The sequence below is a fragment of the Cryptomeria japonica genome, chromosome 5, assembly GCF_030272615.1.
Source record: "Cryptomeria japonica chromosome 5, Sugi_1.0, whole genome shotgun sequence".
In the NCBI taxonomy this organism is placed as follows: domain Eukaryota; kingdom Viridiplantae; phylum Streptophyta; class Pinopsida; order Cupressales; family Cupressaceae; genus Cryptomeria; species Cryptomeria japonica.
The window spans coordinates 590,988,412-591,004,299 of record NC_081409.1 but is presented as its reverse complement, the minus strand read 5'-3'; the positions used below and the strand labels follow the sequence as shown (position 1 = coordinate 591,004,299).

General features: G+C 34.5%; 2 protein-coding genes across 3 annotated transcripts; both read right to left on the bottom strand.

The window, feature by feature from the left end:
- Positions 1–9,149: 9,149 nt before the first annotated feature.
- Positions 9,150–10,606, bottom strand: LOC131029548 (uncharacterized). 2 transcript variants are annotated; one of them, XM_057960060.2, is made up of 3 exons: positions 10,431–10,606; positions 10,192–10,324; positions 9,150–9,843 (listed from the first exon to the last, which is right to left on the bottom strand). In XM_057960060.2, the coding sequence occupies exons 1-3, from the start codon at positions 10,443–10,445 to the stop codon at positions 9,467–9,469; spliced, it is 525 nt and encodes a 174-aa protein (XP_057816043.1). In that variant the 5' UTR covers positions 10,446–10,606; the 3' UTR covers positions 9,150–9,466. The 2 variants fall into 2 exon arrangements, with proteins under 2 accessions (XP_057816043.1, XP_057816044.1); XM_057960061.2 differs by having other exon boundaries at positions 9,150–9,840; positions 10,431–10,605.
- A 3,297-nt stretch (positions 10,607–13,903) lies between these two features.
- LOC131029550 (major latex allergen Hev b 5) lies at positions 13,904–15,616 on the bottom strand. Its single transcript, XM_057960062.2, has 3 exons — positions 15,422–15,616; positions 15,190–15,301; positions 13,904–14,695 (listed from the first exon to the last, which is right to left on the bottom strand). Exons 1-3 carry the CDS (start codon positions 15,434–15,436, stop codon positions 14,385–14,387), a joined length of 438 nt encoding a protein of 145 aa, XP_057816045.2. The 5' UTR covers positions 15,437–15,616; the 3' UTR covers positions 13,904–14,384.
- Between the last annotated feature and the right edge of the window lie 272 nt (positions 15,617–15,888).

Below are 15,888 nucleotides of genomic sequence, written 5' to 3'. Positions count from 1 at the left end.
AATAAGGTTAGAAATGATGAATTGGAAATTAGGAAATTAGAAATTGATGAAATTAGAAAAATAGGTGAATTAATTAATAATTTTTCATTCATTAATTAATTCACAAAAAGAGGGGGAATTAATTAGCCAATTAAATAAATATTTAATTGTGACAAGAAGACTTAGGATAAATAAATAAATTATTTAACCTAGAGGGAAAATGACAAACAAGATTAAATGAATAAATCATAAAACCCTAGAAGATGAATTAGAAATGCAAGGACAACAATTAGGTCTTGACAAAAGATAATTGATGTAGGGTTGATTTGATCATGATTGTGACTGACAAAGGACCAATGTTGATAAATGATTAAAATTGGTTGACAAAAATCAATGACAAATTGACCAAGATTGACAAGGAGATCAAATTGAAAAGTGCCAATTGACATGATTAAAGAGGACAAGGATCGATGACGAATCGATCACAAAATGACAAAATTGGCAAGGACAAGGATCGATGACAAATCAATCGCAAAAATGACGTGATTGACAAGGACAAGGATCAATGACAAATCGATCACAAAATGACATGATTGACAAGGACAAGGATCGATGATGAATCGATCACAAAATGATGTGATTGACAAGGACAAGGATCGACGATGAATCGATCGCAAAATGATGTGATTGACAAGGACAAGGATCGACGATGAATCGATCGCAAAATGATGTGATTGACAAGGACAAGGATCAACGATGAATCGATCACAAAATGACGTGATTGACAAGGACAAGGATCGACCAAAATCATGACTGAAGATTGTTATCGACAAGACCTAATTCGAAAGCGACAAAAATGAGGAATGCAGAAGAAGGACTCGATGCTCACAAATGATAAAGACCAAGTGTGAAACATAGAAGAAATGTTAATGCGATGCAAGAACCCTAAAATAAGGCAATGCGCAAATGTTAAAGTATGACTCCGCAAGCGTTGACCATTTTTAGACGTCTACAGTTTCATTCATAGAACTTGGACATATTGCATTTTTCGGATTTCCAAGTTGATTCCTTTTCATAGATTAGATCTCAAAGCTTTCATTTTTCATATATGTTGTGTTATGGTGATGTTTTGAGAAAATGCATTTCATACGTAGATCACCTAAAATCTTTTGTAGATCCTAATCCTAGAGATGACAATACTAGTGTATCTCCCCTAGGGTATCTAGTGTGAATTAGGAAAGAGCTAATACTCCTATCAATGATCTCTCTAATGGAGAGAAAGCATTGAGGAGAAACATGGCCCCATCTTCTTCTCATACACATACCCTTGCACAAGCAGAGCAAGGTCAAAATATTGGTGTTTCCATCTCTCTAGATCCTCCTTATTCTCTTAGAGCCTATCTTAAACATCAAAGCATTTGTAGAGAGGATGATGTCATGCATTCCATTCATAATCTCTCTCCCCATATAACATTAAGCAAATATTAGGCCTTAGATGATAAGGATCTTCCTTCCTAATCTACCAAAGAGGATATGCATGATGAAAGAAAGGAAAATCCTCATTTACAAGATATTCCTTCTTCATCTACTAATCCTTTCATCCCTTATAAACATACTTACACTAAAAACTTCAAATATATTTATTATAATGTTCCCCCGCCTTCTAATTAAAGGATTCTTATAGGAGTGGCTTTAACATAATATCAAGAAAAGGCTTTAGAGGACAAGGACTTGGAAAATTTGAACAAGGAATTCAAGTCCCTATAAACCCTCCTACACAAATCACCACAAAAGGCCTAGGAAATGAAAATAAATCTTCTATGGGTTAACTCCTTAGGATTCAAGATTTCAATAATCATCTTGCAAGACAACAATCCATTAGTGCTTGTAAAAGAGCTTCTTCCTCAAAAGATCCTCTTTTTTCATTTCATCAAACCCATGATCACCATGCCGACGAATGTCCTGATTTTCAAAATTCAATAAAAAGAACTTATTGATAGTGGTAAAGTTAAAATCATGGACGAAAAACCTTCCTCTTCTAATAACAACTCTTGTCCCCAATCTCAAAAGAATGAACCTACATCTATTAATGATCAAGAAATATTAGCAACTAGAATCTTTTGGAGATTGAAGTATGATAAGAATATTGCTTTTCCCTTATTTAGACCTAATTACAATTATAAGCATAAGAAAGATTATTTACATTGTATTTCATAATTGCTATTCTCACTCTCTTGCAAAGTGTAAAGAATTTAAGGAATTTGTTCAAGAACAATAGGATTGTGCTCGTATATGTCTTTCAACGGATCTTGCTCTCTTTCTAGGTAAAAAGGTAGTGCCTCAGCACTCCTTTCACTCTCATGTTACTTCTCACTCTATGACACAAGTAGTAAACTTAAGTGGGGGCTCTTTGTCATTAGAGGTGGTGCTTCTTCAATTTCAAATATCTTGGGCTAGCAACATGATTTCCCCTCTTTCTCTCCTCTTTCTAAGGTTTCACTACTTTCTTTATGATTGCATTATTCATAAATTGATGGTCTTTCTTGCATAGAATTATCCTTCATGCAAGCTTAGACATGACCTATTCCTTTCTTGAAATGGTGCACCTATTATGAATAATCTCTCCTTAGAGAACTTTTGTGAACCTTGTTCTTCCTTCCTTTCTCATTGAAAATTACCTCTTCTTTTGTGTTATGTTATTCATCACTTGATGTCCTTTCTTGCATAGAGTTATCCTTCATGTGAGCACATATGTGTTCCTTGATTAGGACCTATTATTTGTTTGAAAAGGTCAATTTCTTATGAATAACCTCTCTCTAGAAGATGTATAATTTTCACTCTTTGTCCTCTTGCTTGGGCGGCAAGGATGGGTATTTCACCCTCTCTCTTTCTATCTAATGTATCACTATTCCCTTTAGGGGTTGTATTTTTTATGTGTTTATGGCATGTCTCTTATGAATAGTCTCTCGTTAGGAGAATATGTGATCTCTCTCTCTCTCTCTCTCTCTCTCTCTCTCTCTCTCTCTCTCTCTCTCTCTCTCTTTGAATATTACCACTTCTTTTGAGATACATTTTACATATACTAATATATTTTCTTGCATTGGATATTCATTCATGTGAGTTTATTGTATATTTCCTTATGCCTAATCTCTTCTTAGAAGATTGTGTAATTCTTCTCATTATCCTTACACTTGGGGGGCAATGATTGATTTCTCCTCCTCTCTCTCCTCTCTATGGATCTTCTTTTCCTTTCTAGAGTGGTGTTTGTTTCATGATTTTGTGTCATTCCTTATGTGAAGTTATTATTTTCTCAAGGATTCTCTCTTATACAAGAGGTGTAAGTCTTTGGATACAACCTCTTCCTCACTTGGCAATGTATATCTATCATAAACTTACCCCTAGCATTGGGTTAAAAGAGTGACATTCTTCATCAAGAATCCCTTTCACCTAGGAATAGGAGGAAGGTATTAATTCTTGTTCCCCTTCCTTTCTTTTGGTAGAAGATGTTATTTTTGTTCAAGATAGATCCTCTTGGAGGTAGATGTCTTTTGAGAAAAGATATCTTCTCCTCCAAGGATCCCCTTTACACTTGTTGCAAGATATCTCTTTTCCAACTATCTTATCCTTTTTTGAAGAGTATTCCCTCTCTAGCTTGGAGTTATGATATTGTTGCCTAAAGGATATCTCCTTGGTGTCGAAGGTAAGGTATCCTTGTCTCTATATTCCTTAAGACATCAACATAAAACTATGTTAGCATCTTGGGGTTGGGGGGGGGGGGGGGGCGCACCCACATTGATCCCCTTGTACCGTATTGTACTATGCTCTTGCATATCATTTTTGTATGTCTTAAATGAGGTGTTAATTCTCGAAACTAAAGTAAAAACTCTTAGAGCGAGATGCTTCACACTCGAAACCAAAAAAAAAATTGATATATGTCTTAGATGGGGTTAACACATCACCGAAAACAACAAAGTCTTAAACAAGATGGCCTTGAAACTAGGCATGTATCTTCGCCACTTGGCATTTACACATTTGCACATACACAATCGCCCCTTGGAATTTCCATTTACATTACATGTCTTAAATAGGTTGAAGAACACTCAAAAATAGATCAAAGACTCTTACACGGAGTGCTATACACTTGAAACCAGACATCACTTGCACACACGCACAAGGATGAGTGGAACTAGCTAAAAACAACTAGACTATTCTTAGTCTCCACCCTACATGGATCACCTAGATAAAAATATCTAGGGGCGAGTTGTCCATGTCCTTTTCTCACTGTGGATCACCTAGATAAAAACATCTAGGGGCGAGTAGTCCATGCTCTCTCTCATTATTCTTCTCATGGATCACCTAGATAGACACATCTAGAGTGTACTCATGTTCTCTATCCTTCCTCTCATGAACTCATAGCATTTCTATTGATAGTTCATGGATGATGCTTTCTTTTCTCTTTTATGTGATCATTTGTTTTCATGAGATGGCATTTTTCAAGAATGATATTAGTTGCTAAGACATTTTGATATCAAGGTCTCTTCGACTAGTTGACTTAAGGTCTTGTTTTTGGTCTTTATCTTTTCGGTCTTGTGTATCTTTGTGTCTTTTCCTTTGTTTGTCTTTTTGTCTTTATTTGTCTTTATTTGTCTTTTTTTTGTGTGCCCTTGCATATGTTTGTGAGTTAAGACCCTAAGATTGGGGGATTGGCTCCTTGAGATTAGCGATATCTTTTACTCCTTGTGATTTTGCTCCACATTCCTCATCTTCATCTCCCTTTCTTCTACTTTACCATGAGTATTTGCGTAAGATCATACTCTCGCTAAAGTGGGGGCTAAATGTAGCGTCCTAAAATTGCACCCCTTGCAATTTTGACCGCATTTTGGGCCCTCGCCTTACCGATCTCATCCCCATTCTTGATCGGGACCTATTTATGCCTCTTCTATGAAACCAAACCTCATATTTGCATCTTACAACCTGCGTAGCCCTTTGATCCTGGCCCAAACTAGGGTAGGACCAGGGCACCACGCTCTGGTCCTCCCTAATTGGGACCTATCTTGGCCCTTAGACCCTATCTCAAATGTGAGCAAGAAATTAATCCTCTATGTCAACCTTTGTCAAAAAACTAAATATTTGACAATAGGTAATTATATAAGGAGATTTTCCCCTCTTATTTTCCATCCCATCAATCATTAGATGAGAGCATGAGAAGGTGGAGAAGGAAAGGAGACTACATTCAAGCATCAAGCATTCAATCATTCATCATCTAGCATTCCTCAAGGCTGCATATTCTCCATTGGAGAAACACTACATCACTCATTTGCAATCATGTGTGTGTTAGGGTTTTGTCATGTTCATGCCATTTCATACAACATGTGTGATTACATCCAAGAAGAAAAACATCATTATCATCTATTGCAGATCTAAAGGTATACCTTTCCATCATTTATTTCCAGTATTTAAAGTATTTCATTCAAGGTTGATTCTAAACTGGGGTTTGACTTAGGCAAACCCCTATTCCCAACCGCTTTCTTCTTCTTTCTGTGTGCGAGAAATAGGTGCACATCTGTACTTCTAGAATTAATATTTACTCGTGGAGAAGGGAAAGCCCTTTCGACGCATGGAAAGTTTGGAGGACCAAGTGGAGGGCGCCCTTGTCCGAACACACAGACCCTGCAACTTTTGCCTGATTTCACAGAGCATCTCCGAATCATCTCAAACTTCTCAGTTCCAGGTGCATGAATGAATCCTGAATCTGTAGTTCGATGTTTTTGCATACTTTGTCTTCATTTCCAGCACTCTACTTATTCAACTTACAAAACAGGGTCAAACACATTCAAATTTCAACCAATCTACTTAGTATTCAGTCTTTGTATCCTTTTGGTATTGGATCTAGTAGATTCATCCCCTCTTTTGAATGTAAAGTTTCCCCAAGTGAAAATTGATCTTAGTGAATCTTCCACACTTCCCACGTGTTACTAAGCTCCAATTTTCCACTTTACAAGCCCTTATTTGTAATTTGTTATTTCATATCTCTGAACTAGTGTAGGCTAATAATCTCTACATTCTCCTTCTTAATTGTCATTGTATCTTTAGTCTTGAGACCTCTAGTTCTTAAAGTAGTGGCCTTGTGCTTTGTATTCAAGTAGGATTTCATTCTTTCTTATAACATTTTGATATTGTTAGAATTATTTTCTATAGTAGTTATGCTTGTGCTTACAACCTTCTTTAAGTTTGCCTTTAATATTTCTTAATTTATTTTTTCTAATGATGATAGCATTTCATCTTGCATAACCGTTTCAACTTTTCAATCTATTTATTTCCTCCATGGCCTCCCAATACTTGAAGATTATAATTATTAATAGAGTTAATAAAAAGGACAATTGAGGGAAATAATGATTGAGGGACTCATCAATATGACCATAGTAGATCCAATTATTACACTAGAAGAGGAAACATGTGGTTGATAAATGACCCTTGGTCTATAATGAAGTTGAATAGCTTATAAAGAGCCCACCAAAGATCAATTCTTATTTATTTCAAAGTATTGATGCTTTGAATGGATGAGGTTGGGTCACACTCTAGACAACTTTGGCAGAATGGATGCCCTTCAATTTGTGCTACTAAGTTGAACAAGGTTGATTATTCATGTATAGTTGCAACAATCATACTTCCAATACCAAGGGGCTGCTAAAAAGATTCAAGATTAGAGAGATTATATTTCCATAGTCCATTGTGATTCATATCATTTTCTTCTAGATTCAACAGTGTAGAATTGGATTCAACAGTGTAGAATTTTTTGTATTAACATTTTGAATCACACTTCATGATTAACATTTTGAATCACACTTCATGATTCATCATCGAGATGAGAGATTAGTAGGAGAAAAAATAGATTTCTCATCTTCATGATGAATCACATAGTGTGATTCAAAATATTGATGCATAAAAGTTCTATGCAATTGAATCAAGAAGAAAATGATAAGAATCAAGATGTTTGTCCTCTCATAAAAAATGGCAAGCTCATGTGCAAATTGTTGTTTTTTCCAATGTGTTTCGTGATCAGAATATTTAACCTCATTTACAAAAAATGTAGTAATAACAACATTATTATAGACATGATCAGGAACCTTATTTTCAATATATTGAGTCATTTGAAGATGCAAAGGATTTTGTCTTAGGAGAATGTGAAGATGAGAATGAGAATGAGATCTTAGCATGCAAACAACTCATAGAGCTCTAAAAAATAAATGATAAAAAAAGAGAGATATAAACATAATTTAGAATCAATTCGGAATTAGACTGGTCTCCTGCGGCTTTTGAGGAGGTTTCTCCTATTCTCCCTAGTCGAGACAACAAGATTGGACCTCCTAACTTAGAATCAAAGGTTTTGAAGTTGGAGGAGAATGTTGAGCGACAGGAATTGGTGCTTAAATGGCTTTTATCACAATTCAATGTGGCTATTTGGAAGATTAACATATTGGAGGTTGTGATTGAGGCCGACACTAGGGTGAACAAATGGGTCATGGAGGAGAAGGATGAACGGTTTAGGAAGCTATGAGTAATGTGGCTGGGAAATTAGAGAATTGGGATAAAGTTGAAGGAATGCTAAAAGACCTGAGCGAGAAGGTGTCTCAAATAAATGAGAATAAGGTTGTTATGGAGCTTAAGAAAAGCTAGGAGATCCTCAAGGGTAAGATTGAGAAAATGTCTAAGAGAAGCTAGGAGACGGCCGTAAAGAATTTGGATTCCCTATAGGCTATTCAAGAGAAAATCGACCACGGGAAAGCCAAGCACACAAGACATGCTCTATCCCCTTCTACTTTGATGGAGCCCCCAACCTCTATGGTTAAAGACACTCTGAACTCTAGTACTCCAAACTTTGCTAAGGACTCTAGCAAAAAAATCTCTTGATTAAGTCTTAGGTTTGTGTAAAGATTGGCAAGAGGGTAACGCCTCCACCCAATAGATCATCTTTTTGTGTCTTTCGTGGTTGGTTGGTTCTATTTTTGGTCCTAGTCTATGATTGGTGGGTCCTTGTTGTTTTTTGGTGTTTTGTCTTTAGCTAGGTGTGCATATCTCATGTGCCCTAGGTGGCACTTTTCTGCTGATATGTAATGGTACAACCCTAATCTGCGTTTAATTAATCAAAACATAATTTAAAACTAAAAAAATTAACAAGCACTTGTAAATGAAATAAATCATTATCTCTTGTATAAATTTAGATGGTTTGGATTGCAAGAAATATTTTTTTTAAGTAAAAGGAGGTTTTGAAAGGTTCTCCACCCTTTTATAAGTTGATAGAACAAAGAAATAAAAAAACAACATAAACAAAATAGCACTTGATAAAATAGAAGTATACTATGTAGAAGTCAAAGTTGGTTGAGTCTCACAATAGCTTCTCATTCCTCCTAAAGGAAGCCAAGATGATTTTTCATGATCTCTACATTCTTCTTCTCAATTGTCCTTATGTGCTATAAAACTAGGACCGTTGTGTCTTGTAGTAGAGTGGGATCTCATTGTTTCTTGTGGCATATTGATATTGTTAGAATTTTTTTTTAAACTAGTTTTTCTTGTGTTTACAACCTTCTTTAAGTTTGTCTTGATTTCTTAATTTTCTTTTCCTCATAATGATAGTTTTTCATCTTATATGATCATTTCAGCTTTTCAATCTATTTATTTCCCCTCTCTTATACTTAAAAGTTCATCTAATCATCATCTGCAATCAACACACCTCCAATTTTTAAATTGGAAGAAACATTTTAATATACATACTAACAAATAAAAATTTAAAATAATTATTACAATTCTAATTATTTTCTAATACTAATCATGAACTATTATCTGATTAATATTAATAATTCATATTAGATGATCTGTTGTGAACTTCCTGAATAATCCAACTGTTACATATAATTCCCAAATGCCTACACTTCCTCCCGATGCAGAAGCGTTGTTCATCCCAACGTATTTGTTTATACAAACTATTTAATAGTGACAACTCACAAAATTTCATATTCTTGAGAAGTTGCAACATAGACCTCCATTGCTTTATATTCCATATTTTAATTACTTTTTGCATATCGCCTCCAGTGCCCAGAATTATGAGCTATTTAAATTGAAATTGGAAGCACAACAGAGGAAATTGAAAGCTGAAAACATTGAGACACATATAAAAGAAGTGGTGAAATAAAATTGCTTAATCAACTAGACCCGTACTTCACACTATTCCTGGACTGACATTAGCTAGTAATCACGATGATCCCTACAGACCAAATACAAATGCTTATAATTTCTATTTAAAATCAAGCCAAATCAGAACGATCGAGATGGGCAAAGAAACTTCTATTTGCTCAATCCCCCTGAACCCTAAGCTGAATCTTACAACAGTGCCCTAATAAACATCACCTCACCCGATAACCTGATCTGATCTATTCTACATAATCTCTTACATGTAAATCTCCTATGAATCTACCACCACCATCATTCTTTACTCAGATGCTTCAGTCTTCACTTCTTCCTCAGCAGCAGGTACCACAACTTCAGTTACAGGAGCAGATACTTCCTCACCAGGGCTCTCTTCCTCCACAGGAGTTTCAGCAACAGCAGGGGCTTCTTTCTCCACAACTTCTGTTGCAGCAACAGGAGCCTCTTTTTCTTCTGTTACTTCCTTTCTTTCTTCTTCTTCTTTAGCAGGGGATTCTTCTTCTACTTCTTCCACCACCTCTTCTTTTACTTCCTCGGCTGGAATATCCAGTTGGACAAATTTATCCTCAACTTTAGCCACCTCCACTGCAGGGCTTGCTTCCTCTGCTTTCGTCTCCTCGGCAGCAGGGCTCTCTTCAACTGTTTTCTCCACAGCCTCTGCTTTACAAGCGTACAATAATAGATTCTTAGCTTTCTTAGTCCATGACGATACAACAAGAGCATCTGGGTATACTAATTATCTTATCAATGTTTTGAATCACTCTCAGTGGTTTTATCATCAGGATAAAGAAAGAATGAAAAAGAATTAAAAAATCCTATATTTTAATTCTGATTATGAATCAGAACCGTGATCCAAAACGTCCATAAGAAATCTGGCACAGTGGGTGCTCAAACTTTCCTTAAACTGGCAATTGAAAAGATTAGATTTACTCATTCTTAACTGATTTTAATAATTAAAAACGTCAGGAATACAATTTTAAAATCTTTACAGGGATTAACAACATATACCCTGTTCCAGAACGGGGGCTGATTCTTCTTCCTTTGGGGGCTGTTCCACAGTTCCCACAGCTGGGGCTTCAGCCTGGAGTTGGACAGGGACTTGTTCAGTTGCAGGGCTCACTTCAGCGGGCATGGCAGAAACCTGCGCAAATAGATCAGAACATATATGAACTTACATCCCTCAATACCGATTCATTAACATACATGATTGATTGAACAGATCGATCCATTTGAATTGATCTATCTACCTCAGCGGCGGCCATACTGGAATATCAGATCAAGATTTTAACGATAGAGTAAGATGATCTATCCCAAAGCCCGATTGCTCGATCAATCTTGGTGTTTTGGGCACTAGAAATTCATGCTGTCCAAGCAAAAAGAAGAAAGATGATCTGGTATTCTGAATTTTGCGTCCTTGGAATCTAAATTATTTAGATTTAAAAGAAAAAGAATAACACAATTACAAGACACCGCCAAAGTCCACATCAGATGTACGACGTATAGTACAGAAATTTCATGTGGTATAGTATCGAGATAGTGGAGAGAGCGAGTACAAGCTAGAAAAATGTGTAACTCCTGAAAGTGCCACTCGAATCTATAGAGTATAATTCAATTTTGAAAGTTAGTTGGATTCGTTAATTTCTTAGAGATCCGTTATTTCTGAATTAGATTGTGTGAAGATTTTTGATATTAACATTTCGAATTATATTCTGTGATAGAATTGAAAAATAGTCAAGTATAGGACCTGGATGGCTAAAAAGATGAAGGGAGTAGACAAAACGTCACAAACAACAAGGATGGCTGACAAGAATATAGAATAATAAAAAAGGAAAAAAGTAAAAGAATAAAAATAAAAAATAAAACAAAAGGAACAACCTAAAAATACTAAGAAATGAGAGGAAGAAGTAAATAAATGGATAAAAATAAAAATAAAAGACAAATCGATAATAAAATAGTTGATGAAACATAAATAGAATAATCAAGAACCCAAGAAGTAACTACAAATATTAAATAAACAAGCACACAAATGAATCAAGAACGAAAGAAAACAATAAAAAATATAATGAAACCAAGAGCACTAGAAATCAATAATATATCCTAATTTTTGAATTTGGGATTCCATTTTATTGGAGAAATCAAAAGTGGGTTGTGTGTCTTCTTGAATTTTTTTGTGTTAACATCTTTTGTTGTGCTATGTCTAAGTGTTGGGTGGAGTAACACTTCATTAAAGAATCATTTTTTAAATGGATGAAGTTGGGATCATTCTCTAGACAAGTTTGGCAGATTGGATACCCCTCAATTTGTGGTGCTAAGTTGAAAGATGTTGATTATTTATACATACATGAAACAATCATACTTCCAATACCAACAGGTTTCTAAATAGATTCAATATGTTTACCCCCTCATTAAAAAAATAGCAAGATCATGTGCAAATTATTGTTGTTCTAAATGTGTTTCATGATCACAATCTTCAACCTCATTTTTAACAATATGAGTAATAACAATAATAACATGGTCATGATTTGGAACCTCATTTTTAATAGATTGAGTCATTCGAAGATTTAAATGATCAGTTCTCCTTAGGAGAATATGATAATGAGAATGAGAATAAATTGTTGGCATGCAAACAACAACCCACGAAGCCTTTATAATCAAATAATTAAAAAAAAAGATAAAATATAGAAAAATTAACAAGCACTCATATATGAAATGAATCATCATCTAATATAAATTTACATGGCTTGAATTGCAGGAAATATTTTTTAAAGATAACTTTTATAAGCTAACAGAAGAAATAAAGAAAAACTACTATCAAACAATAGCAAAAATAAAAAATTACAATGAAACAATCTTAAATAAAATAGTCCCAACATCAACAAGAAGGCTAAAAATGAACATAAAACCAAAAAAAGTAAATTGCATAGGAACTGAAATTGGTTGATGTCACAATAGCTTCTCATTCTTCCAAAAGAAAGCCATAATTCTTTTCCATGATATCTACATTCTCCTTCTTAATTGTCCTTATATCTTTAATTTTGTGAGCTCTAGTTCTTAAATTAGTGGCCTTTTGCTTTGTAGTCAAGTGGGATTTCTTTCTTTTTCTCATTCTAATTTGTAATATTTTGATATTGTTAGAATTTTTTTCTATAATGGTTATGCTTGTGCTTACAACTGTCCTTAAATTTGCCTTGATTTCTTCATTTTTATTTTCTAATAATGATAGCTTTTCATCTTGCATAATCATTTCATCTTTTCAATATATTTATTTCCTCCATGGCCTCCCAATACTTTAATTTTAGCTTGTCCTCCTCGACTAAAATGAACACATCTTCAAAAATATTTTGATATACACATTGCAATCTATTTAAGAAAATAGAAATTGAAATGAATATTATAATTCTACTTATTTTTTAATACTAATCATGTGCAATTAGCTCATTATTATAAATAATTCATATTAGATGATCTATGTTGAAGTTCTTGAATAATTTACTTGGTACTTATTATTAATTATTGTTGTTCTAAAAGTGTTTCATGATCAAAATCTTCAACTTTATTTTCAACAATAGGAGTAATAACAATACTAACATAGTCATGATTAGGAACTACATTTTCAATAAATTGAGCTATTTGAATATTCAAAGGAGTTCTCTTTAGGAGAATATGAAGATGAGACTGAGAATGAAATATGGTCATGCAAACAACTTACGAAGCCTTAAAAGCCAAATGATAAAAAAGAAAGATAAAATTATAATTTAAAATTAGAAAAATTAACAAGCACTCATATATGAAAAAAAACATCATATCATATAAATTTAGATGTCTTGAATTGAAAGAAATATTCTTTTTAGGTGAAAGGGGATTTTTTAAGGGCCTCCGCCCTTTTATAAGCTAATAGACCAAAGAAAGAAAAACTACTAAACAATAAAATTATAACAAAACAATCTTAAAGAAAATAGTTCCAACATCAACATGAAGGCTAAAATGAACATAAAAACAAAAAAGAAATAAGCTGCATAGGAGTTAAAATTGGTTGATGTTGCAATAAGTTTTGATTCCTCTTGAAAGAAGCCATGATGATTTTCTATGATCTTTACATTCTCTTTCTCAATTATCCTTGTATCTTTATTCTTGTGGCCTCTAATTTTTGAACTAGCGGCCTTGTGCTTTATAATGATATTCTTAGAATTGTTTTCTATAAATGATTATACTTGTGCTTACAACCTTCCTTAAGTTTTCCTCAATGTCTCAATTATTTTTTTCTAATGCTAGCTTTTCATCTTCCATAATCATTTCAACTTTTCAATCTATTCATTTCCTCATTGGACTCCCAATACTTGAAGTTCAGCTTGTCCTCTTCCATCACAATGAACACACTTCCAAATTTTGAATTGGAAGAAATATTTTGATATGTGATGCTACCATTTATTACAAATAGATATTGAAATGAACATTACAATTCTAATTATTTTCTATACTAATCATCAGTTATTAGCTAATTAACATTAATAATTCATATTAGATGATCTGTTGCAAGCTTCTTGAATAATCCACTTGGTACTAATTTTACAACTTCTTGAGCTCTGTCATCCTGATGATGGTTCTGCAATGTGACTTGAAATGTTGTTGCTAAACATTTTATACACAATCAAATCCAGAAACAGATATTAGATTGCATAAGAGTTGGTTGATTCCAACAAGCCTTGTGAACACAAATTAATTAGTTTGCATACTTATTAATTTAGATTCCATATTTCAAATACTATTTGCAATCCTAACTTGTCATCGCCTCCATTGCCCAGAATTGAAATTGGAAACTAAACGGAGGAGATTGAAAGCTTAAAACATTGAGACACTGCAAAATAAACTAGACCCGCACTTCTAACTATTCCTGGACTGACATAATTAGCCACAATGATCCCTACCAACTAAATACAAATGCTTGTAATTTCTCTTTAAAATCAATCCAAATCAGAACGATGGAGATGGGCAAAGAAACTTCTATATGTTCAATCCCCCTGAATCTCAAGCTGAATCTTACAACAGTGGCCTAATAAATCTCACCTCGTATGATGATCTGATCTGATCCGATCTATTCTATAGATCTCCTACGTCACAACCCTTATTGCTGTACCACCACCATAATCGTTTACTCTGATGCCTCGGTCTTCACTTCTTCCTCAGCACCAGGTGTCACCACTTCATACTTTCTCAGCAGGACTCTCTTCCTCCACAGGAGTTTCAGCAGTAGCAGAGGCTTCTTTCTCCACAACTTCTGTTGCAGCAGCAGGAGCCTCTTTCTCTTCTGTTACCTCCTTTTCTTCTTCTTCTTCTTCTTTAGCAGGGGATTCCCCTTCTGCTTCTTCCACCACCTCTTCTTTTACTTCCTCGGCTGGAATCTCCAGTTGGGTAAATTTCTCCTCAACCTTAGCCACCTCTGGTGCAGGACTTTCTTCCTCTGCTTTCGTCTCCTCAGCAGCAGGGCTCTCTTCAACTGTTTTCTCCACAGCCTCTGTTTTACAAGCGTACAATAATAGATTCTAAGCGTTCGTAGTTCATGAAAATGGAACAAAAGCTTCTGGATATATTAATTTCAATGATAGCAGATTTTTACAATTTATGAAAATGTTGTTTTATGTTTTTAAATTTGGTTGTCTATATTTTCATCAGTATTTTGGATGTATCATCCAGAATTCAAGAATCAAATCTGATACGTTAATGATAAAAAATCTATGTACAATCAAATTCAAAAACATTAAACAATATATATTAATTTTCTTATAATCACCCTTTGTGGTTATCATCGGGATAAAGAATGAATGAAAAAAGATGAACAATCTGATGATGAATCAGAAACGTGACCCAAAACGTCCATAAGAAATCTCGCACAGTGGGTGCTCAAACATTCCTTAAACTAGGATATAAAAAGATTGGATTTACTAATTCTTAACTGATTTTAATAGTAAAAAGGTCTGGAATATAATTAAAATTCCCCACAACATATACCCTGTTCCAGAATGGGGGCCGATTCTTCTTCTTTTGGGGGCTGTTCCACAGATCTCACAGCTGGGGCTTCAGCCTGGACAGGCACTTCTTCAGTTGCAGGCATACCAGAAACCTGCGCAAATCGATCACAAGTTAGAACATATATTAACTTACATCCCTCAATACCGATTCATTAAAATACATATCAATTGAACAGGTCGATTCATTAACATATATGAATTGATCAATCTACCTCAACAGCGGCCATATTGGAATCCCAGATCAAGATTTTAGCAATAGAGTAAGATGATCTATCCCAAAAGCCCGATTGCTCGATCAATCTTGGTGTTCTGGACACTAGAAATTCATGCAGCACAGGCAACCCTAAGGACCTATTTATAGTAGCCGAAAGAAGAAAGATGATCTGGTGCTCTGAATTTTGCGTCCTTGGAATCTAAATTATATAGATTTAAAAGAAAAAGAAAATCACAATTACTAGACACCGCCAAAGTCCACCTCTAATGTCAGATGTACGAATTATAGTACCGAAATTTCAGGTGGTATAGTACCGAGATAGTGGAGAGAGTGAGTACAAGCTAGAAAAATGTGTAATCCCTAACCGAAAGAAAGAGTGCCACTCTAATCTATAAAGTATAATTCAATTTTGAAAGTTGTTGCATTTGTTAATTTCAAGATTTTTTTTTTTAATATTACTTATGG